The sequence below is a fragment of the Amblyomma americanum genome, chromosome 1, assembly GCF_052857255.1.
Source record: "Amblyomma americanum isolate KBUSLIRL-KWMA chromosome 1, ASM5285725v1, whole genome shotgun sequence".
NCBI lineage: Eukaryota > Metazoa > Arthropoda > Arachnida > Ixodida > Ixodidae > Amblyomma > Amblyomma americanum.
Window position 1 is genome coordinate 360,979,770 of NC_135497.1, and position 23,066 is coordinate 361,002,835.

Below are 23,066 nucleotides of genomic sequence, written 5' to 3' on the forward strand. Positions count from 1 at the left end.
TGCCACTGACACGTTTTCAGACTACATCATTGTATTAGCGACCAATTGTTCAGATCCTACCCAGAAATTCTGGAGAAGCAGATTTTTTCAATACAAAGCTGTTCGCGAGAGAAATATTTTGGTATCTTGTAAAATTGCACGATCATAATTACTATATCCACAAAATTCTAATCAAGACACTTTCGGCTCTCCGCTATTTATTTTGAGCAAACGCACCCGATAGGTATAAACTACTTAGTGCGAGCGCAGGAGAAACTTAAAAAGCAAGATTTCGCTAAGCATTGGACGGTTAGATCATACCCATCAATACGGTCATAACCGTTTCCTTGAATATTCTACAGTTGCCTCATAAATAAGACTGTTGCCTAAGAAAACTGGTCTAGTTTCAGAAGGGTTACAAATGTGAGCGATAGGAAAAGCCCGCGCAACAAACGTTGAGTGAGGAAACAATTGCTGTGATTTCAATATCAATCAACCGACAGGAAGAATAGCGCACAGGTGTGTTCCACTGTGAATCTCGCCCTTGCTCGCGCTCCTAAATAGTGCGCGAACTTAATACATCTCTGAAAGAATTTTCTGGATGGAGACTTAATTTTCTTGTGTGGCTGAATGCAGGTATAGTGAGCCAACTTCGACGCCTCAAACACTTCTCATTTTTTTTACGCACAAGTCAAATGCAATTCGCCTCTTCACCTTAGGGGCATATGGTAGCCCTTGAACTGTGGAGGGTGTGACGGAGATACTTTTCGTGTTTTCCTTCGGGAAATGGTCAGTAACAAACGATCTTAGCATTACTTAATAAAACGTTTGGAAAAATTGTCTCTGGACTTCTTATTATGGCTCTAGTGGACAAGTACCTCTGTATTCGTGCTCACTTAGGTAACGTAAATCTTATATGTTATAAATATATCTCAGATATAAGTTAAATCTTAAGATCACACAATCGTTTTTTCTTGGGGGTGTGACTGAAATAAAGGCATTTTTTGTTGTCTCCAAAAAAACGCATTTTCCGCAAACTCCTTGGGCGCTAACTCGAAATAAATTTCACCAAATGTTACTCAATCTCTGCATTCAGAGGCCGACATTTGTTGAACAGATTTGATTCCGACGGATTGCTTTCCTTGTACAATGGCTTCTATACTAACGCAGAGACAAATAAAAACACAACTAAGAGAAAACAGAATTCAAGCATTAAAATATTTATTCACCTGTGATGGTAATACGGGAAGTACATTTATTAAAGGCACCGAGATTTACAGCGAAAGTAAGGGGCCGGGCTGTACCAGACGAGCCAGGACCCTTGGAAGAGTGCCATTGTGAAGTTGTTAGAGAAGCAAGATTGAAGAGGACACGCTAGGGGGAAACGACTGGTGCCAAAAAAGGAGGACGGCATCAGTTGGAACTCCGAGACACGCAAACGAAACGATCGGGGCAGCGTAGGCAGCCTAAAAAGGCGAAATAAAACCAGGGCCCAGTCAATTTTTGTCGAAAAATGCACTTTTTCCACCCCAGCCTTTTGTGTACACCCACGCACCTGAAGGTCTCAAGTGCAGGTTATAAAACCAGACAATTCTCTTTCATTCTTTGTTATCTCTGTTCCTCTCTTTATATTTTGTGGCTCACAGTGTGTGGTGACTGTTGGAAAACGAGGACACAATGACCTTTTCGGATTGTAAGTGATTGCGATAAACAGAAACGTGACCTTACGCTTTCACTCTTCCTCGGCTGTGAAGGAGGAAGGAGAAGAAAGCATTTGAAAAAACAAAACAAATTGAATCCCCAAAGCCAAACATTAGGCATATACATGCTGCGCAGATAAGAATCTAGAAGTATTGGCGGACTGGGGTCGAGTTATCAAGCACAGACTTCCACTTTCAGGAAACAGGCTCTTTTTAGTTTTTTTAAACCATTGTGAGGTTTTATTTCCTGTAAAAGCTGTGCTCTTTGCCGAAGGGTGCGCAGATGACGGTCCTGCTTTTATTTTGTTTTTGTGATCTCCTTGTATTTATATGTTATGTTATATGTATCAATCCCCCAAATGTAATGCATATTTGCGCTATGTTTGATCAATAAATAAAAAAATTCACAATCGCTCTCTCGTACAGCACTCCGAAAGTCCTGCCAATACTTTTTTTTTCCCAAGAACTGAGAAAAAGAAGAGGCAGAGTACAAAGACGAATCGCTCGTGCACTTGCGCTTTCTTCCTCGCGCAACATTCGATGATTCGAACGCTTGCACTACGGCGAGAATTGCTTTTTTTAGTAGAAGTGACCATGCATTCTGCGTCTCTAACGGTCATTATGAATGGATCTGCGTTTGCTACCTCGGCTTCACCGCCATTTCTGCTGACTTCATGCAGACGTAACCCCGCCGAGGAAGGATCAGGCAGCTTCCACGACAACTGCGACAACTGCGGCAACTGCGTAGCCTGTGCAGAGCTGTCGCCTAGGGTTCTTCCGGTCGTTGAGCTCAGGCAAGGCCAGGTCATCTCGGTACCGAGCTGCCATTTGAAATGCGGAGAGCAGAGTAATGGTGACGACCACGGCGACCGCGCTCCAAATCAATGGCTACCGAAGCTCCACGCACTGGAGAGCGCCCAGCCAGGCACAGCCGAAAGACGCCCTCACTGCGACCGGCGCGGTTCTTTGGTAACGAAGGCTCTTCTGGTGAGTTTTCTGGAGCGAAAACACTTTTGTGAAATCTCTTTTCGTCAGCCATTTCAGAAGTAGCGTTTCAGTTATTGCACATTATTCAGGGAGTACAGAGACATTTGTGAGCGTGGGCTGGTGAAGGGCTGGCATCACTTTTAAATTGTTAGGAAACTATGGTTACGTTCGTGCAGTTGCCGTTGTTTAGTGTCTGCAAAACAAAGCAAAAAGGCTATCTTCTTAGAAACTACTACATAAGCTAGGAAATCTCGTTCCTGTTCGGCCTTCAGTTACGGATGTTTCTCTGTCAACATTTTCTTGTCTTCAGAAATTAGTTATCTCCCATTGTAGCACGTGGCCCAAGTCAACGCACTCTTCTGTCGTGAACTCTAGCGTCATGTGCATTTCTGCTACTCTGGTCTTGTGCTGCTTAAAGTTACGCTCTTTAGTAGCGAGCAGACGAGCTTTTATTCGCAAATTCTTGGAGTATAATGGAGGCCAAAACAGCGTTCAATTATACTCCGCTTCAAAGCTGGCATTACCTTCTAAACGTGCCACAAATCCTGTAAAACAAAAAGCCGAAGTTCACACGACTGAAAACTCTCACCGCAAAACCCCAAGATCCAAGTAGAGCTAGCAAAGCTCTTGTACCTAACCTCACTGGCAGACAAACTAGAAACCACCAAGAAGAAGTGCGGCGCTTTGTCAAAAAGAATCAAGAAGATGCTGTTGATATAGCGGCCATTATTAGCGGAGAAAATTTACTAATATACGACAGAGCACGAGCGAAGTGTTTCAATGATATTTTCATTCCGTCTTGTCAGCTTGGTGCTCGGACGCAGTCGAATAGCAGCAGGAGAAGCTGCGTGCAATGCCAGGATGTAGTTGTAACCGAAAAGCGTGTTGGAGGTCTGCTATGAATCTAAATGCGCAATCCGCACAAGGCGCTAGCGGCATTCTTAACCATATACTGAAGCGTTGTGCACAATACATTAACCTTTTCTTGGTAATTGCGTACAGATTATAAATGGCCAATGTCACACCCGTTTACAAAAACAGTGATCGTAGCCAGGTGGTCATTCAACTCATTGCACTTGGTATTAACAATTGCTTCCGAATACACGCAATGTTTCTAGATTTTAGGAAGGATTTAGATATTGTGCCGCACCATCTTCTCCTGCAAAAATTAGCGTGCCTTGGTCTTCCAGACTACCTATATGGTTGGCAAGAAGAATATTTAAGCGCTCTTCAACAGTAGGTTATTATAAAGGACGCGGCATCTTCGACTTGTGTGTTTTATCTTGAGTCCCACAGGTTTCATTGTTCGGGCCGTTGTTGTTTCTCATATTCATCAGTGCTTTATCTGTCGGCCACGGATTCATTCTCAGACTATATGCTGACGATTGGGTTTTTTATTCAGCGGTCATATGGCCTGATGATTTGATTGTTTTGCAAACTGAACTGGACAAGGTTTCTGACTGGCGCTTGGAGGGGGGCATGCCACACAAAGTATCCGAGTGTTACAACGTGCTCTTTACTAAGCAAAACAAATTGGGATCATACATATTAAACAATAACACTACACATACTATAGAAAAGGGCAAATGTCTTTGTGTTACAATCGCAGCAAATCCAAACTGGACAGCACAGATTTGCACGAGAAATGCCAACGCCTCTGGAGCTATGTATTTATTCCAAAGGAACTTTAAAGGTGCTCCTCATTTACTGAAGGAAACCTTTATTTGACAAATATCAGCCCAGACTTGGAACATGCTTGCTTAGCATGGCACACTTTCACCGCTACTCTCATGGACCAGGTGGAAAGGGTACAGGAATGCGCCGCATGCTTCGTGGCAGGGAATTATAACTTTCCTTTAAAGAGTTGGGAAATTCGCAACAGTATTGAGTGGAAGACTTTATCTATCCGAATGAAAAACTGCAGGATGAAGCTCTTACAAAGTGCATATAATGATCCACCGCTATTAATAAAAGCAGTTATTCAAGCATCCACATTAATTATCCTAGAAGTAGTCAACACAAAAAGTTTAAGACTTTTCAATGCCATAACAACGTACTCAAGTATTGATTTTCTCTAGCACAATTCTTGCATCGACAAATCGCCGGAAGGATGTAATCTCCCACAAGGATTTCAATTTTTGAAATCATAACTTGTTGTACCCTTTGTTACGTGATGGTTGATGCTAAATCGTTGTGATTTCTGTTATCTTGGTTCCTTATGTTGTGTTACCTTCCTGACATATTCCCACTTTGCGTGTGATATTTGATTTCGTTAATCTAACAACATTAATGGATCATGCGCGCTGTAGGTACTTCAAATAAATAAATTGTAATAAATATTTTGCGGCAAAATTTATCTCCATTACTATTGCTGATGTAGGCTCCGCAAGAGCCATTACAGGACACCAGCCACTAACTCACCAGAGTTCTACAGTGCAGTCATATTTTCTCCACAGGAACAACTTACAGCGATTCTGTGAAGGCGGTTGACAGTTCACGAAGTTTCACCTTGAAGCAGCCACTCTGGTGTTCCTCGCACCCAGAGATAACATCTACATTGCCTGTTCAAGCTTATCAATCCTCGCTACCGGGAAGCACCAGAACAAGCCCTGATATCAGGAATTAGTATCACGGGCGAAGATTTACAAAAAGGGGAAACATATTCTGCCCTGCTTTAGGAACTAAGTTTTAGGCTGGAGCTCATAGGATTCAGGTCAACTCAAATGCGCGCAGAAGTACGTTGCCAATTATGTGTGCTATAGTCCATTTTCGCGGGTTTCGGCGTCTGCATGCTCGTACAGCTTCGCTGGCGCAAGACGGGTCCCGTAAGCCTCCTTGCACTCATTCCCTCTGCTCATTTCTCATGTAGTGCATGAAGAACGTGCGCAGCACTTTTGGAAAAACACGTGCTTCTTTGTGTAGCCTAATGAAGCAAAGAATTCAATCTATCTGCATGCCGTTGAACAACCGCAAGAGCTCTCAGTAGCGCTAAGTTGCGGCACGTTAAGAAAAACTGCGAAAAAAAGGAAGGAACACGTAAGCTCCGCCTTAAGGGAATGACGCTGTAGCAAAATAGGTTAGATCCCTTACATGAAGTTCATTCTCCGCTTTACATTCATAGATCTCTTAGAACCGTCATGCCCCTCCTGGCGCTGTAGTGCTGCAGTTAAACGATGCGCCACTGCCCTGCCATGGCAGGTTCTCTTAGCTGTGGGCATGTGCACCCCACCAATATGTGTGCGGTTGGACTTGTGCGGCCTGGTTGCTTTTCCAGAGCGACCAATTATAAATTTACCGGCCAGTGCCGCGGAGGGCAGGCTGCTTTACAAGGTCACGCGAACTATGTTGCCCACCTGCCAGGCTGCTCTCTGTGGACTACCTGCCAGAGCCATGCCCAAGATTTTTCGCTCACAAAGCGGACGCCGACAGCGGATTTTTTGGTGAACGTGTGACCAATGAATAAGTTTTCTCTCGTTAAAGTGTAACTCATGCGATTCATAGCTATTCATAGCCGGGGTGCACGAAAGGCGCTAAAAAAGAGGGTGAGACCTGGCAACTATCTATAGTTCCAGTCATAGAGAAAAAGGATGAACAATTGTGGCGAAAAAATGCTGCAAAGTCCCGTTTTCAGATACGCAAGTGGGAGGTATAAATATGCAGCAGCATAACCTTGCAGGAACAGACCACGTTGGGAGGATGTCACTATGTTTTTCAGCAGCTCATGTACAAGTTATAAAGGTGACTGTAATGTGGGCGAACAACACAAACATTTTGGAAGCGATTTCTGATCAGCCAGCATAGAGGTGTGGGAACATTATAATAATGATTTCAAAATAAAATGTAGAGGTCTTAAAAAGCAATAGAAGGAAATAAATGGCAGTTTTTATAAATTTATTTTGTCATATACCACCGTATTTTTTTCGACACTGTAGTATTAAAATAAAAGAAAAACTTTAATTAAGGCTAGGTGACCCTTATTTCTGTTTCTAGAGTTGTTTAGGCATAGCACTATTTCCGCCAATGGTGTTGGTCACGCCACTCATTTTTAATTTTTACCGGCCTCCAAAAGATTTCACGTTTAGAAAAGATCACAAACAGCAGCACTCGAACCAGCAATAATTTCCGCATATTATTGCTCCTTCCCTTTCTCGTCATAATACTGCACTCAGTCGGCTAGCATTCTTCTCGGTGCATAGCAGCTAAAATTCCGCTCTTTCCGCTTTCTAACTAGTTTCGTTCTCAACGCGCGAGTGTGAGTCGTCCGGCAATAATTGTCTTTTCTATTTTGCATGTGTCGGGCAGACAGCAGCCTGGCTGCGCTCCGGTGTACGTGTCACCAAAGCTCTGTCTGCCACTCCCCGGAAATCGGCTGGGGCTGTGCCGATTTCGCGAAAAACATCGGCTGAGCGGATGACTACCGCCACGACCACCACTTCCAAAGAACTTTACGCGGAGGTATGTTTTGGACTGGCCGGAGGCACACGGCTGATCCTCGCGTTGAATTGAGACCTAAACTGGTGCTTCTGCGGTTCCCAGAGCATACGCGTGCGTGGCATATCCCAGTCATCGCCATGTTGTCCATTATTACGAAGTTTATACTGGCAGAAATTTCAAGAGCGGACACTCGGTAGCACGTTCCAGCCCTGACAGGCTGGAAAACTATGGCGCCGGTATGTTCGTGCGAGGGCCACCAACACTACTCTAAATCTTTATTGGGCATGAGGACTGCAAATAGATGGCAGGCCTGCCGGAGCCTCGAAGGCTTCACTAGGAGTGCCTCGCAGTAAGGTCACAAAAAAGTGCACAAAACTGTTAGCGATATATTCACGTTCTAACTCTATTAATGAGTTAATGAAGTTTCTGATGCACTGAGCGGTTCTTTACATTTTCGTCTTGTGATCTGAAACAAGGGACGCACTCGCAGTATATTAATCTGTCTGGAATATGATATTTAGGCGGTAAGTTTGGGTTTTGGGGTAGTGAAATATGCGTGAATTTTGACGTCAAAAGCAGTCCAGAGTAATCGTTCTGTATGTAAGCCAGGCTCGCACTTTACGGTCGTCGTTTTCTTTTACAACTTTTACCGAGCGTGTCGACAAAACTACAATTACTTCCCGGTGATACTGGAGGGGTCCTCCGGATTTAAAAAAAAGGCGCAACAGATGGATTCTAGCGGACATGGGAAGGTCGACGCGTGCAATTTCTTGCCCGCGACAGCACATCAGAGCAAGCGACTGAATAATGTCGCTCACAGAAGAGGGCTGGTGGAGAACAAGGTATCATTGCCGTGCTTAAGTACCGTGGCACATAGAAAGGAGTTAACTGGAGAAGCTGGTTACGCTCAAAACAGCTCAAAGCGAATCTAGGGTACAGAATGGAGCAGGACTGATGGTGGGGCGAAGGTCTTCGTGGCGAGAATGGTCCTGCGTAGCATAAGATTGAGCAAGTTGGCGGAATTGCCCAGTGTACGCGGCGGGTTAAGCAAGGGTCGTAGATTCAGCGACATCAGGGAGAGACGGGAGTACGGTATACATGTGGCAGATGGGTTCGGGGCCGGACAGAATGGGGAGAAGCCCTGCTGTGTGTAGTAGTGCGTGTGCTACAAACGGGAGAATCCGGTCCTAATTAGAGTGGTGAGAAGCGACACACGTTACTAAAATATCACAAGACCTCCCATTGAAGCGTGCAGTTTTTGTATTTGGCGGTTGTAAGCCATTGCATTGCTGAAAAATGTGGCATTCCTGAGGGCGTGCTTCTATAGTATCTGATTGCAAGGCGCGGCACCGGTTTTTCTGAAGTTTTCTAGGTGAACCTAAGCGCAGCACAATATGATAAAGGAAGAAAGACTGAGGCGAATGGCACAGGCGAGGTTTCTGTGTATCGTTTGAGGTGGTCTACAGCAACTATGACTGAAAGTTTACTAGCGGGAGTGATGGTAATTGGACACTAGAAATCGATGCCAATCAAGCCGAATAGTCTGATGAAGAAGGCAACTCAAGGGCTGCATCGGCGCCATGAAACGAGAAGAAGGCGTTTTGTAACATTCGCGTTCCGGTGGGAGCGTCGATATTCACGCAAAACCTGTACATACCCTTCGTACATAGCCTTCGCAAAACCTCTACATACCTGTACGACTTCGAGAGTTGAAGACGCTTTAGTCGTTAGAACACCGGCACGAGAACACTGTTGGTTGGCGTGAAAAAAAAAACGCATATGTCGGAACTGAGGTACCTTGTAATTACGAGGAGGCTATAGGCCCGTCATAAAGGTAGTTTTGACGGTATAGCATGGCGTCAGGTAATGCGAAGTGGAAGGCTTGACGGCTTTAGATCCGTGACTTAGGAGGACGCATACATGCCGTAGACGGTAGAGCGAGGAGGAAAACGGTCCTTGTGTACTGGCGTTGCTGAGATGGAATGTGAGCAGTGTCGAGGCAAGTGTCGGATAGACATGGCAGGACACACTTCATTTGGATGAGGTGGGACATAGTCTTTAGAAAAGGCGGCAACATCGTCCAGGTAGCACATACACCTCTTCAACTTGAGTCTGCTGAGAATTGAATATATCATGCTCTCGAATATGGCTAGCGCATTGCGAAAACTGAAAAGGATGACGTTTTTTCAGAAACTGTGTGCAAATTTCTGCATATGATTCATGTGTGCATTTTTTGCAGTGTTAATAAAATCGCTCTCTGTAACGACCGTCAGTAGAGGGTTAACAATATGAATAAATAAATCTATAAATCATTAGAGGTCATCGGGATTAATAAACTCAGTTTTCGTCCGGTCAGGAGCAGTGATGGGCACCTTGCTATTAGCCAGAGTGCTGGTCCAGAAATTGAAAGAATTCCGCGCATTGCATGTAATTGAGGGCCCCGTCAAAACATGAAATATGGTGTAGATCTTTAGGCGTAATCTTGTTGAGTTTGTTGTAATCAACGCAAAACTATATAGATCGATCCTTCTTCCTGACCAGGACAACAGTGGAGGGGCCTTTTGCAGGGCTAGTTTGTGAAGAAGCCTGTTTGCGCTGCTCCATTCTAGAAACGATGGTGGCCCAGAGGCTATGGGAAAGCTGGGCCACTGTGAAGCCTACCATTAAGTTGTTTGGAAATGACATAGCGTTCAGCGGTCGAGGACACGTGATATAGGTGCTAGCACAAAGAGGAATGCGTACCGGTGCTCATGCAGAGAGTAACAACAGATGTGCGGCACAGCGGTGTCTGGGGGAAGTCGAAAGTCGAATACAAACCGTGAAGTAATACGACGAGCAGATCATGTTGGGCTGCCGAAAGGGTGGCTTCACTAAAAAGAAAAACACAGAGATGAAGTCTTTGCTGAGTGCAGGAGCGGATGTTTCAATTTCATGCATATGTGTATATTAAAAGAGACGTGGTGATATGAGGCGTTGTATGTAAGAACTTGATAAACTGATTCTACAAGTACTCGGCATGCGCCACTAAGGAGCGTCAAATCGCAAGAAAAATTGCTGTAGATGTAAGTTGCGCTATAGCCACTGCAGATAGCGAGAAAATCTAAAGAAAGATGGAAGGCAGTGGCGATGGGCACCAGCATCAATCGAAGAGAAAAGAGCACACGAATCAGAAAAGCATGCACATGAGAGAGGCTCGCAGAGGCTTAAGCATCGGGCAGCAGTGGTGTGGTGAAATCATCAGCCTAGCTAAGGCGAAAACCAATTTCTCGAAAGCAAAACTTTTGAGAACTGCTCATTGATAGAGCGTCCAACCATGGAATCAAGGAAGGAGCCAGTGTATTCAGACAAACCCATGGGCGATAGCTGCTGACTTGCCACTTCTTATCGCATGGAGGACTTGAACTCTGGAAACAGGGTGGCCTTATCAGAACCAAGACCGCGAACCGCGGGCTCCTGTAGCGACTCGCTGAGCACGGCGGAACATGGACGACTGCGTTTTCTTGGCTATGCTTGGATATACTCTTCAGGATGTTAAATTTCTTGGCTTCATACATCAATGGGTTGATCCACTTGCACGATTGTCATTTTCAATGTACCTCTTAAATATTTTGTTGCAGTGCTAAACCTGAACGCAAAGGCGTTGTTCAGCGCGCAGTTTGTGTACCACGGGACGGTCGATCACTTGCTAGAAGCTGGTCTTGAAAAGTCATGCATACAGGTACGCCTCAATATTACAGAAGCACAAATAAGCCGCGTTGGTGAGCTTTTAGATATGACGTTAAAGGGCTTGGTGGCATTATCTCACGTGATGTGTGCACTGATGCGCTCGTCGCACGACGATAAGGAGTCGTCAACATCGTGTTCGCGAGCGCGGCTGAATATTCTGGGGTCACGCTGTCGAAGCACGTCGCAACAGAGGATGATAGGCCAAGGAATGGGGGAAGCTGTCTCGCTGGTGGCTTCGCCGTAGCGAGAGGTGAAGCTAAGGAAAGGTTTCGAAGATCCATGTTGAGAAGAAGGAATGTGCCGCGCTTCCTCCATATCTAACAGGAAATTTTGGCAGAGTAAATCTGAGTAATTTCCGACCTCCAATTTGTTCATTGACCACGACGTCAGTCTGCAAGCGAGCCTCGCACTTCGGGGTCGTTGCCTTCTTTCAGAAACGTAACCTAGGGTGTCTGCCGCACTATAACGCGTTCTGTTTTTGTATTTTCTCACAACGTTTCGGTGAGGAATTTTTCAGTGAGTACTAGGGACAGGTCTGGGGTTACTTGCATATTTTAATAACTCCTCCAATATTGTTTAATTATAATAGTTACAAAAATAATCACAAAGCAAACATTATTTCTATATTTTCACCAGCACTTGCTAATGTGCGTAGCGTATTCTGGTGGCTGCTTCCGAGGCTCGCTATAGGCTGCGTTGTCGACAAGGAGTGCCTGTAGGCTGGCCTGTTTTGTTTACTATTTAGTGCTGGCGAATGCACGATTGCGAACAATGTGACGGAGTAGTTTAGCTTCGTTTGCTATGAAGTCCTCAATCGGGGAAAATTCCATGTCCTGTTGGTCGAAAGCGTCAACCCCCTCCCACCCCCGCCCTACAGAAGCCTCCATCCGCTAGAAGCCCACGCTGCATCGGATGATAAGCACGCATGCGAAATTAATTTCAAAGACGAAGCGCGAAGGTGAGCATTGTAAAAGCGAAAGTGTAAAAGTGTAATATAAAAGAAATAGTGGTTTCTTTTACAGAGTATACTGAGGGGCCAGTTGGTCAGACATATTATAAACAAAAACGTAGCATATGGACGGCACGAAGAAGGGTGAACACAGGACGGTTGCTACACTTACAACTGAATAGAATGAAATGAAACGGTAAACCACACCCCATCCAAGAGCAACAACACGCATGCGCATGACATAAAACAAGGTAAGAACAAACTGATAATCTTAAAACGTGTGGAAAAAGAGCGAAAAAATAAAAATAGCGATAGATAATAAAAGGTGCCAAGAAAACTCAATTGCGTCTTAAAAACTTCAATTCCTTCTCCATCAGATACACAGATGGGGTACTAATGCACGTGTCTTCACTCCATATCGAAATTTCCTGGGCTTCCAAGATTTCTCTAGCCAATTGGTCTTTACCATGCCCTACAATCTTAGTACGATTAAGCAGGGGAAAACAACCATTGCACTCCTTGCAATGCTCTGGTACGTTTTTCCCACTTTGTTGGCGAAGTGAAGAGGCATGTTCGCCCAGCCTCACGCTTATACACCTGCCCGTCTGCCCAATGTACACAGACCAACAACGAAGAGGGAACTGATAAACAATATCTGTTGTGCATGAGACGTACGGTTTTCTACGTTTCGTGCCACAGCCTGGTTCTCTTTTCCTCTCTCGATCTGCTAAAGCACATAGCGTTGCCAGCTTGAGGGGCGCAGAAAACACGACGTCAACCCCAAATTTCGCTGCCACTCTCTTCAAGTTGTGGGAGAGCCTGCGTACTTATGGCATAACGTCAAACGTCCTTTTCTTTTGTTCACCTGGTGTGATATGCCGTAACAGGAGCTATTGTTTTCATTTTAGCAGTTTGTTTCTGAGACCCTTTCCAACTGCCACAAGAACATCGACAGGGAAGCCTGCTTCCTTAAGTCTCTCGACCTGAATGTCAAAACGTTTTCCCAGTCTGTGAGGGCATGACTTTAGAAGTGCTGACCTAAAACATGTAGCTGCTATGCCTCGCTTTATGAGCTTCGAATGGAAAAAGTCGTAACGCAGAAGCGCTTTTTTGGATCGAGGTTCGTAAGCCCAGCAAATTTGCCCACAAGTATTAATATACAGGTGAATATCTAAAAACTGAATGGAGTCATGAGCCGGTAGTTCAATGGAGAAGTTCAATGGATTCATGATTCCTTTGAAACGCGTTATTATCGAGTCTGCTGCTAAAACCAAGTCACATCTAGGAAAAACTTTGAGGACAACAAGAAAATCATCGACATATCTAAAAATACGCACAACGTGCTCGTCACACAACTGAGACTGAAGCAATCGTCCAAACTTAGCCAGAAGCATTTTGCAAAGCACAGAGGGCGACACTTGACCCAATACAAATGCCACGTTTCTGAATGTAGAAATGCTGTCTATGATCAAAAATCGTGGAATTTAGGTACATAGAAAGGAGTTCCAAAAAAGAATCAATACTGACAGCGCAAGAATTCTGAAAGGACACCGGTCCTGCCTCTTGAATGCACTCCCACACCGCAATAAACAGTTCTTCATGCGGCACCGAGTCAAAAAGTTCCGTAATGTCCACAGAAAAAGCAAAATAAGCACCGCACAAATCACCCCGCAGGATGTCAACTAACAGATTTTAAAATTATCAGTTTGTTTTTACCTTGTTTCATGTCATGCGCATGCGTGTTGTTGCTCTGGGAAGGGGTGTGGTTTACCGTTTCAATTCATTCTATTCTGTTGTATGTGTAGCAACTGTCCTGTCTTCACCCTTCTTCGCCCGTCCATATGCTGTTTTTGTTTATAATAGTGCCATAACTGAATGCAACATGACGTTATCATTTCCCGCCAATATTTGTGTTCTTACATTCAAGTACGTCGCATTTGACACCTAGAATAGGTTTACTGCAATCAACGGCCATAGTTTGGGCTTCATTATAGACACCGCTTGTTTCCGTGCCACTTTGCTTAATGCCTAAAGTCGTACAGAAGTGTGTATGTTCTACACACCTCAACGTGTATCTGCATGTATGTCGAACAGATTTTAATTTACACTCAAAAGAAATGCAAAGCCTATCCCGCAATTTTACTCGACAGATATGTGTTAGCAGAATGTGTTGTTTGTTATGCATTTATATTGATCGCCTTCTCAAAGCGTCTTTGAGTTTGGTTTCACCGTTGCTTGTTCGTTCAATTTCTGCGTTCGGCTTCTGGTGGGCGAGGCTTTCTGGAAGATTCATTTGGGCGGGTGGTGGATAGAGGTTTGCAAGGTGAAGATGCATTTTTACCGGTGGGGGCTCCGGAGGGTGCCCTGATGATGCCCCAGTCCGCTGCGATTCGCTAGTGGGGGGTGAAGACTTCACAGTCACAGTGACAGTGACCACGACTCTTCTGCGGGAAATTCACCACAGTACTGCCGCGTTCCTATACACACTTCACCCCCTGACACAAAGCCTCCATAATGTGGGCAATCTATAATAAGGAATCTCAAAGAACCAGCCAATTTTGTAGTAAAGAGAAGTTGGTGATCAAGATTAACAATACCAGAAGAGGGCAAATACGGGCTGGTTGGTACATTTTTGAAGAAAAAGATAAAATTTCGCTACGGAAGACGAGACAAGTGCAGTCAAACAAGAAGTTTTGCTCGGCAACGGCAACGCAGCGCTGGTGGTTACCCTTCTCTTGTCTTCCGTAGCGCTGTTCTATCAAGTTCTTCAAACAGGTTAACAATACAGTGGAATGCAAGACAATGCAATATTATTCATTAAGAGGCGCAAGTATTATCTGAGCCCGCCGAAATTCCGCATGCTTGTTGGGAAGCCACATAGTTATTCGGTACAGTTCCTGGCACCATAAGCCGAGGCGTAATCCTGCCAGTGGCACTTTCGCATTCTCCACGAATGCAGAGGTATAATCAAAGAAAAAATGCAGAAAAACCATCAGAAACAATGAACTGGGGTAGATGCACAATACAATATCATAAGCTTGGTGCAATATTTCAAATCCAGGTTGGCACCTTAAGAGTAGGGTCGATTAGCCGCCCACCTGGCCTACCACCCACCTGGTGCCACAAGGAGCCGTCAAAATTCATCCACACGCTGAACAGTGATGTTATGATCGGGGGTGATTTTAATATGCCCAACGTTGAATATGAGGGTTGAACACGCATACTTACCGACCTGTATACACTGTCATTAGCGTTTGCATAGCTCATTGTAGTCAGCAAACTAACTCAGCACGTAAATGTGACGACTAAACAGCAGCACTCCAGATCTTCCATTTTGGATCTAATTATCTGAAACATAATTTCGCCGGTGGATAAAATATAATTAATTCCTAGTCTAAGTGATCACGACTGTGCCATTGCGCGTTTCACTCTGCCAATTGCACGTACTAGGCATAAACAATCAAGGGAAGTATATTTTTTACAAGACAGATGTTGGATCCTTATAATGAGATGTTGCTTCCTTCGTGCCGTTTATTGTTAAATAGTAATCACTAACAAGACTCAGAAAGCACTTGAATATTTTTTAAGAACAAATTTGAATCCCTTGCTTATATACATGTGCCATCAAAATGGTTGTCTTGCAAACAACCAACAATTATCCCTGGTTCAATGGGAATATTCGTGCACTGGTCAACAAGCGGCACTGTCTTCGCTACTCTTACTCAAGAATAGATATATCGCGTATATCTCAAGCAAATAAGGCCCTCTCCCGTCATTTAAATGCTAATGTAAAGGTTGAAAATGATAAAATTTTCTCTTCTTTGGGCAAAAGAATTCACCGTGTTCCTAGAACGCTAAGGAAATTTTAAAAATCACATGGACAGTAACAGGTTGACATTCTACGCACATAACTTGACGGGGAGACGGCATTGAAGAAAATGAAAAGGCTTTTTGTTTTAAGATATATTTAGATCTGTATTTCGTGTTCCAATTACTGCAGAGCTTCCTGAAACCTCCAATGTCATCTATTTGCCTATGTCACCAATCATTGTTACATATAACGGCATTTTGAAACAACTGCAGAAGTTTTATGTTCAAGCTGCTAATGGTCCTGATTGTACCCCGATTTTTGTTTTGAAGCATGCGGTGAGGCGGCAGCTCATTATTTGGTTATAGAGTAAAGAAAATTGTTATGGTCGGGGTTTCTTGCTACACGTTACAAAAATAGCTAACATTGTCTCAATCCGTATAAGTGGCTCAAATCTCCGTCCAATTTGTCTTAGAAGCGTAAACTGCAAAGTACTCGAACACATATTTTACACAGCGTTTATAAAACATTTGGAAAATAATAACTTCTCTGCGAACGTACAGGAAGGTTTCAGGTCTGTTCCTTCGTGTGCCACGCCATTGCTGGAATACAGTCATGTTTTTCCGTCTTACGACTGTGGAAATAAAGAATTCTTCATTATTTTGGATTTTAAAGAGAGCGCTCGACTGTGTACCACATGGTCGTTTAATAAATAAACTAGCTTCCCTTGGGATATACCACACTTTTGATAAATGAGTAAGTGACAAACTCTCTGGTAGATCTCTGTACGTCTTAATTAATGGTTCCATATCGCACTCTGTGATGTTTGATGAGGTATCCCTCAGGGGTCTGTTTTGGCACTGTTAATGTTTTCAATTTATGTTAATGACATTGTTCGGAAACTTTCATGGAAAATCCACTTCTACGTAGACGACTGCGTCGTGTACAGACCGATTGCCAATGGATACAATGTTCGCGCTTTACAGCACAATTATTCCAGCAGTGATGCATCACGTAGAAATTGACGCTGAATTTAAATAAATGCAAACATGCATTCGAGTAAGCAATGTGCATAATCGAAAACGTAACCGAATAAACTTGGTACACTGTTTAAATTCAGCCCCATTAGAACAATTTTCAGAATTTAACTACAAGGGTGTGTATTTCAGATACGACCTCTCATGAAGAACTCACGTTGAATATGTGACTGGCAAAGCATCCATGATGTTGAACTTCTTGCGGCGAAATTTTCACAGAGCCCCAACAAATGTAAAATACCTGCTGTACCTCACACACAGTAGACCCAGTCTTGAATATGCCAGTGTGATAGGGTCTATGTATAGCTACATTATCAGATCGTTTAGAATGCGTACAGAACTGTGCAGCCCGCTTAGTCGCCAATGACTTCAATTGTCAACACAGCGCATAAGCAATAATGGAATCTTTTGCTTGAGAACAACTTAGTACTGAGTGCCTGCGCGATAGATTAAAAATTTTTCAGCATCTATTTTGAAAATACTGTGATTGATAAATATCTGTAAGTTCTCCTGCCAATATTCTGCCATTATTTGCATCGGCACGTTGTCATCACGCGTTCAAGCCCCAAAAAATCAGATGTCGAGCAAAAGCTTAACAGAATACTTTCTTTCTACATGTCAAATCTGCGCGGAACAAACTGCATAAAAACGTGGTTCACTGAACATCTGCGGAAGCTTTGATGCATTTATTCATAAATAGATATCATCCTATAAGATCATAATTCAATGTGCGCTAGTGTGTGTGCTTTTTGTGGGTATGTCAGTTCAGTGTGTTCGATACTCCCATCACCCGGCAACGTCACTTGTAAAGGATGATTTTCTTGTACGTCCGCCTGCAATAATGCCTTCGGGCGCTGCTTGGAATCCTTGAATTAAGAATAAATAAATTGTGAATGTGCTATAAGCACAGACAAGAAATTTAAAGAGTAAATGGACCCTGCATACGACACGGACTGAAACACGCTGTACGAACTCTCTCTCAGGATGCGCAGGCGACGCAGCCTACGTGCGCCTTCCGCACGGCTCCCCACATCCGCGGCGACACCGACGCAGCAGGAAGCGCGATGCGGCTGCAGCCCCCGTGTTGCCATCCTGGAGCCTCTCCGTTCACTGGACGTCTACTGCTAATGACACATTCGTGAGTCGGACGCCATGGCTGCAAACCTTCGACCCCAGTGAGCATCCCTTTAGCAGGAGGCTGCGTGTTATTTGACATCAGCTATATTAGGCCAGCCACCAGGGTAGCTCAGTGGTTATGTCACTCGGCTGCAGACTCGAAGGATGCGGGTTCGATCGCTGCTACAGCGGTCGAATTTGGATGGAGGCGAAATTCTGGAGGTCCGAATGCTGTGCGAACTCATTGCATGTTAAAGAACCCCTGGTGGTCAAAATTTCCAGAGCCCTTCACTGTGGCGTCCCTCATAGCCAGAGTCGCTTCCGGACTTTAAAACCCCATAAACCATAAATCAGATTAAGACAATCGTAAAGGGCAAAAAACTTGCATTGCTAATGCGTCTTTTTGAAGCATGCCTTCCACTTATGTGAGCCTTTCCTTCACCGCCTTCTGCCAAGCTCCACTGGCTGAAGACATGCTGCCGGGTTATTTTGCGCATTCGCAGTGCATGGTTCTGACCGGCGTACACGCATACCATTTCCCATGCGCAGTTGACGCGCCGTGGAGGCTCATGGCGCTTGAGTCGCCCAAATGCGCTGGTTTTCGGCGCCAAATTTCGTGCAAAATGCGGATTACAGCTGTTTAATGGCGCGCGTTCGTTCACAATGTCTGTGGATTTGGCTTACCTAGTTTCTGCGTCGATTCACCTGCCAGCTTCAAGGACGCTCAGGTTTCTTTTTTTTTCTGTGTAATAGACCGCCTGGCATCTGGCCAGCACTTCACATGTGTTTTTTCTCGTAATGTAAAGGTACTGCTGCTGCGCCTTTCCACAAAGCTGATAGCTAACGATAGTCAATAAAAACAAAATACCGCCCTTAATCACACAATTGACACACCGCATGAAGCATTCACCTACTGTTTCAGTTGCAAAAGGTGAATTTTTTCTAATAATTGCCCACGTAGGGAACGCAACCTCGTCTCGTCCTCGTCTTTTTACGCTTGAAATTCGACAACCTACATATTTTCGTGCAATTCTTTCTTTTACTGCCCAGGATCTTCGTTTATTTGCTCCAAATATAGATTCAGTCATTTAGACAACAGAATAAGGGCCCCCCTCTTTACATTCATTCCAAGAATTTAATAAGGTACAGCCTCGTGCCGAAAGCGATGTACACCACGCGAGCTTCGGGTACGCTTCATTGCTTCGCTATTTTCCGGAAGCTTCTGCTGTCGAAGTTGGAGCACCAGAGAGGCCATTTTTACAGAGCAGCTATGTTGCCAGGCCAGTTCGTTTTTTTCGGTCATCATGATGTCTACAGCGCTTGAAGATAGAGACAAAGACAGAATGACACACACACTGCGCTCAACAATTGACTTTATTTTATTATAATAAATGGGCACGTTTATTTGGCAGATAAGGGGTGACGTGCACTCGTATCTACAGCCAAAGCAAACTTCTAGCCAATTATGTAACAGCAAGTCACGAAATGACTAGCCCGGAAGGCTAACGTCTCAACGAAGCAAAAATAAAAGAAAACCGCAAGAAGAGTGTGCAAAAACTTGGACAAAGCCGAGAAACTTTGTTGTCGTCATCGCAATGATAGGCATTGGGAGTTGTTTCTGCCTTGCTTTTTGAGTTTTTCCCCGTTTTGTGTTGTTGGGGAGCTAGCCTTCCATTCAAGTCATTTCATGACTGGCTGTTTTGAAAATTTCCTCCATTTTTCTTTTTTCGTATGTAAGCGTGCGCGTTACCGCCTTTCTGCCAATATAAAAGTTGCCAATCCATTACATCAAAAATAATGTTAATAGTGCAGCGTGTTTGTTGTTACCGTTTCTTTGCCTTCATCTGTAAGAGCTATGGATTCCTATAGGCCTTCTGTCTAGATGAATGACAGTTTTACCCTTTCGATCCATGGCGGTCCACTTCGGTGAAAACGCCGGGAGGTTTCGCAGAACTAGCGAGCGACATAGCTCGTTGTGGCATACACAACTTTTCCTTCCGACAGTAAATTCTATGACGTGTCTAATTTTTAACTGTATATAGAACACACATCATCAATATGGGTCGCCTCACTACCCGCTTTAATGGATGCTATAGAATGGTTCAGAATCGGCAAGCTCGCTTCATCCTTTCGAATTATTCTAGCACCTCTAGCGTTTCTGTGATAAAATCTAAACTTTTTCTGACTATTCTTGCAGTTCGTAAAAACATTTTCCGCCTCAGTCTTTTCCACAGCCTTTTTTCAGATAGTGTTACACTAAAACGGGAATTTTTTTCTTCAGTCCCATCATACGTATCATCACGTGTTAATCATCCGCATAAAGTCGCCATTCGTTCTAGTAAAACGAATGCGCTTTTTAATTCTTTCAAACCCAAGACTACCACTTAGTGGACAAGCTTCCAACCCATATCGTCTGCACTGTAGACGTATCACCCTTCAGGCCACTTATCCCCAAGTATATTGTCGAACACGCGTATTCGTCATAAATTTTCCTTTTTGCATGTACTTTTTACCCTGTATATTTTTGTTTTCCCCCCACTCCCTCTATAACGCTCTGCAGACCCCCGAGTATTGTAATAAATAATAAATAAATGAATATAGCACAAAGAAGAGAGAGTAATCGATTGACTACTTTTCATTATTTGGACAAGTCATGGTACTTCCTGGAGCGAAAGACAAAAGAAGGCGGCAAGTGGCCTAACGAGCACCTAGCCTCGCTGGACGCAACATTAGTAGCATTGAGTTGCAGAAAAAATTCCATGCATACAGCAAGCACATGCGCACTTCCGCACGAATATATCGAGTGTTTGACTTAATTTGTTCTGCAAGTTTTGAAAAGATGCATTTTGTTTTGTCAGCAGAGTACAGCACCAGAAAAAACTAAGACGTGCTAACCAGTAGGCTGGTTTACTAATTTTGTATAGTCAACATTCTAAATATTAATGTCTGTCTTCTTACATAATGAGAGGCGAGTAGAAGAACCAAAATGTCAAAAACGCTGTTACCCTGAGGAATACTGAACAACAAACTTTGCCTACATCGCGCGAAAATGTAATTAGCATTGAAAACTTTGGGGGCAAAGCAACCCCTCCAGAGTATGTTGCTCTTCTAAGTGCGTCGAAGGTAACCCATATCAAACTTCTCGATGACGTCTGGGATGCATCCAAAGGTGCTAATCTTGCATAATAAGCTCAAGCTTATTGTTAAAATTACATGTGCACTGAATGCATTATGAAAAAGAAACAAATAACTGCTCATGACGCCGGTATTGCCGAGAAATAAAGAAGACAGCTGGCCATGATAAGACTGCACAGAGAAATAACTGCTCATGATGCCGGTATTGCCGAGAAATAATGAAGACAGCTGGCCATGCTAAGACTGCACAGAGAGGAACGCTTTAAAAACCAGGGTCTCCAATTCGTGACCTAAATACACGGAGAGTACTTATAAATACACCGAGCTCGCATACAGAGCGTCATGCCAACGAGTTAGCACCATTAAGCACTTAGTGACCAGCAAGTTTAGCGTTATTTGAGCAACCTGTGTGAGCAAAACAGGGAAACGAATCTTCGACTTCAAGCGAGCGTTCAACAACATCTATCGCAATTTGGGATACTTTTCCGGCAAAAATAGCAGAATGTCGTTGAACTCACCACTGTCTCTAAATTTCTGAGTTCGTTTCAGGCCTTCGATTTTGTCTATCACGAAAAGGTAATAGCTGCATAAAAATTCACTAAACACTATTTGTTGCCCTGTAAAGACACATCCATTTCTCAAAATACAGCGCCGTTAAGAAAAAAACTTATTTGGGTTTTTATTGTGGGCATATCAGCAAGCCAATTGTTCGGATAGTGGTTTTTTTACATTGATTCCTTCATAACTTTTGCTAAAGGGTTAAACGAAGGACAGATGTAACAAATATCATTTGTGCAATAAATAGGCAAAGGGCAGCAGAAATACAATTTCCCGAATATCTGTTCCCGGTCACGAGACTTGTTATTCGTATTGGCTTGATTGCATCTGAAAGCGATCGCATATGCGAACTAAACAATGTCTTACATTGATTTGAAAGAAGGAAAAGTAAAGCTTGTTCTGCAGAATATGAAGTAGCGGCGTTTCTGATTACCGTGGGGGATTAATATGGAATGTCTTTTGTACCCTAATGCCCTCTTTACACGGGCAGCCCTAACCGTGGTTAAGCTTAACTGCAGTTAGGGCGGTTAACCGCGGTTAGAGTTAGCTGCAGTTCGCCGCGATTACACACAGTTTAGCCACCTCTGTTAGTGTGTCGAAAGAAATGATGTGATACTCGCCTCATTGAAGTTAAAACGTCACCTACTGAGGCCCATTATTAAACAGGGCTACGTTGAAAAGAACACATAAGAGGAAAAACGTTGTTTCTTGTGCTAAGGCCTGCTTAAGAACTCTTTTCTTTGTACTTGTGGCTGTCGTTAGCCGAAATCTAAAGAGAAGTTTTAAACAATAATCACAGTCTACTTCGCAGCCGACTGCGCGTTCTACTTTGGCTATTTTAGCCTCTTTTTTCCCTGACTGCTCACTGCGACACATCACTGGTGGCCTGCTCACTGCTATCTTATATTATTTTTCGTGGCTTTTTTTCAGCGTGAGTGCTGTCCACTGTTCATTTGTTTGTGCAGTTAAAATCCTTCGGACGTCTTGTGTGTCAAGCATATGTTGGCCCTTAGTAGTCCTGTCGCGAACAAGGACGACGCTCAATTTTGGGCTGCGCTCGTGGCGCAGCAGATGCTGGCGCTGAGCGCTGAAATTTTCAGGCTCGAAGAGACGAGGAAGTGACACCGGGGCCGGCCGAAGCTCTCATTTTTGGCGGCGCACCTGTCCGTCCGTGAGCGAAATCTGTCGGCGTAACTGCACCCAGACTCGTGGTACGAGACCACGCTTCCGCACCTTCCGGACAGCGGACTCCGAGAAAATTTTCGGATCAACCGCTGCACATTATGGTGCATGGTGGCTGTTTGTGGAAGCATAAGCCGGCAAGATACCAACATGCGGAAAGCAATTCCGCTGGAGAAACGCGTTGCGGTCGGCTTGTATCGCCTCGCAACATCATCTGAAGAGCGTGCTGCTGCAAACTTGTTTGGCATGAGCACTGCGTTGGTTAATTTAGTATTTCACGAATTTTGCGACGTGGTAGTGGAGTAGTTGGAAGCACGATTTGTGCATTTCCCAACACCAGCTGAGTTATACGAGCACATAAGTAAATTCACAGCAGTCTGTTGTTTCTCCCAAGGCATCGGTGCAGTGGATGGCTTTAATATCGAGGTGTGCCCCCCAAAGCAAGAAGCTGCCGA

At 44.1% G+C, this 23,066-nt stretch overlaps 1 protein-coding gene across 1 annotated transcript; it reads left to right on the forward strand.

Annotated features, from left to right (window-relative positions):
- Positions 1-2,257: 2,257 nt before the first annotated feature.
- LOC144100851 (uncharacterized) lies at positions 2,258-17,789 on the forward strand. The gene is made up of 3 exons (XM_077633739.1): positions 2,258-2,666; positions 6,969-7,121; positions 17,604-17,789. Exons 1-3 carry the CDS (start codon positions 2,274-2,276, stop codon positions 17,760-17,762), a joined length of 705 nt encoding a protein of 234 aa, XP_077489865.1. The 5' UTR covers positions 2,258-2,273; the 3' UTR covers positions 17,763-17,789.
- Positions 17,790-23,066: the final 5,277 nt, after the last annotated feature.

Bases quoted from the DNA above. Each gene is read 5' to 3' on its own strand.
- LOC144100851 (XM_077633739.1), top strand. From the start codon at position 2,274: ATGCATTCTGCGTCTCTAACGGTCATTATGAATGGATCTGCGTTTGCT. The intron at 2,667-6,968 runs GTGAGTTTTCTG...TGTGTCGGGCAG, and splicing joins TGGTAACGAAGGCTCTTCTG to ACAGCAGCCTGGCTGCGCTC. The intron at 7,122-17,603 runs GTATGTTTTGGA...ACTCTCTCTCAG, and splicing joins CCAAAGAACTTTACGCGGAG to GATGCGCAGGCGACGCAGCC.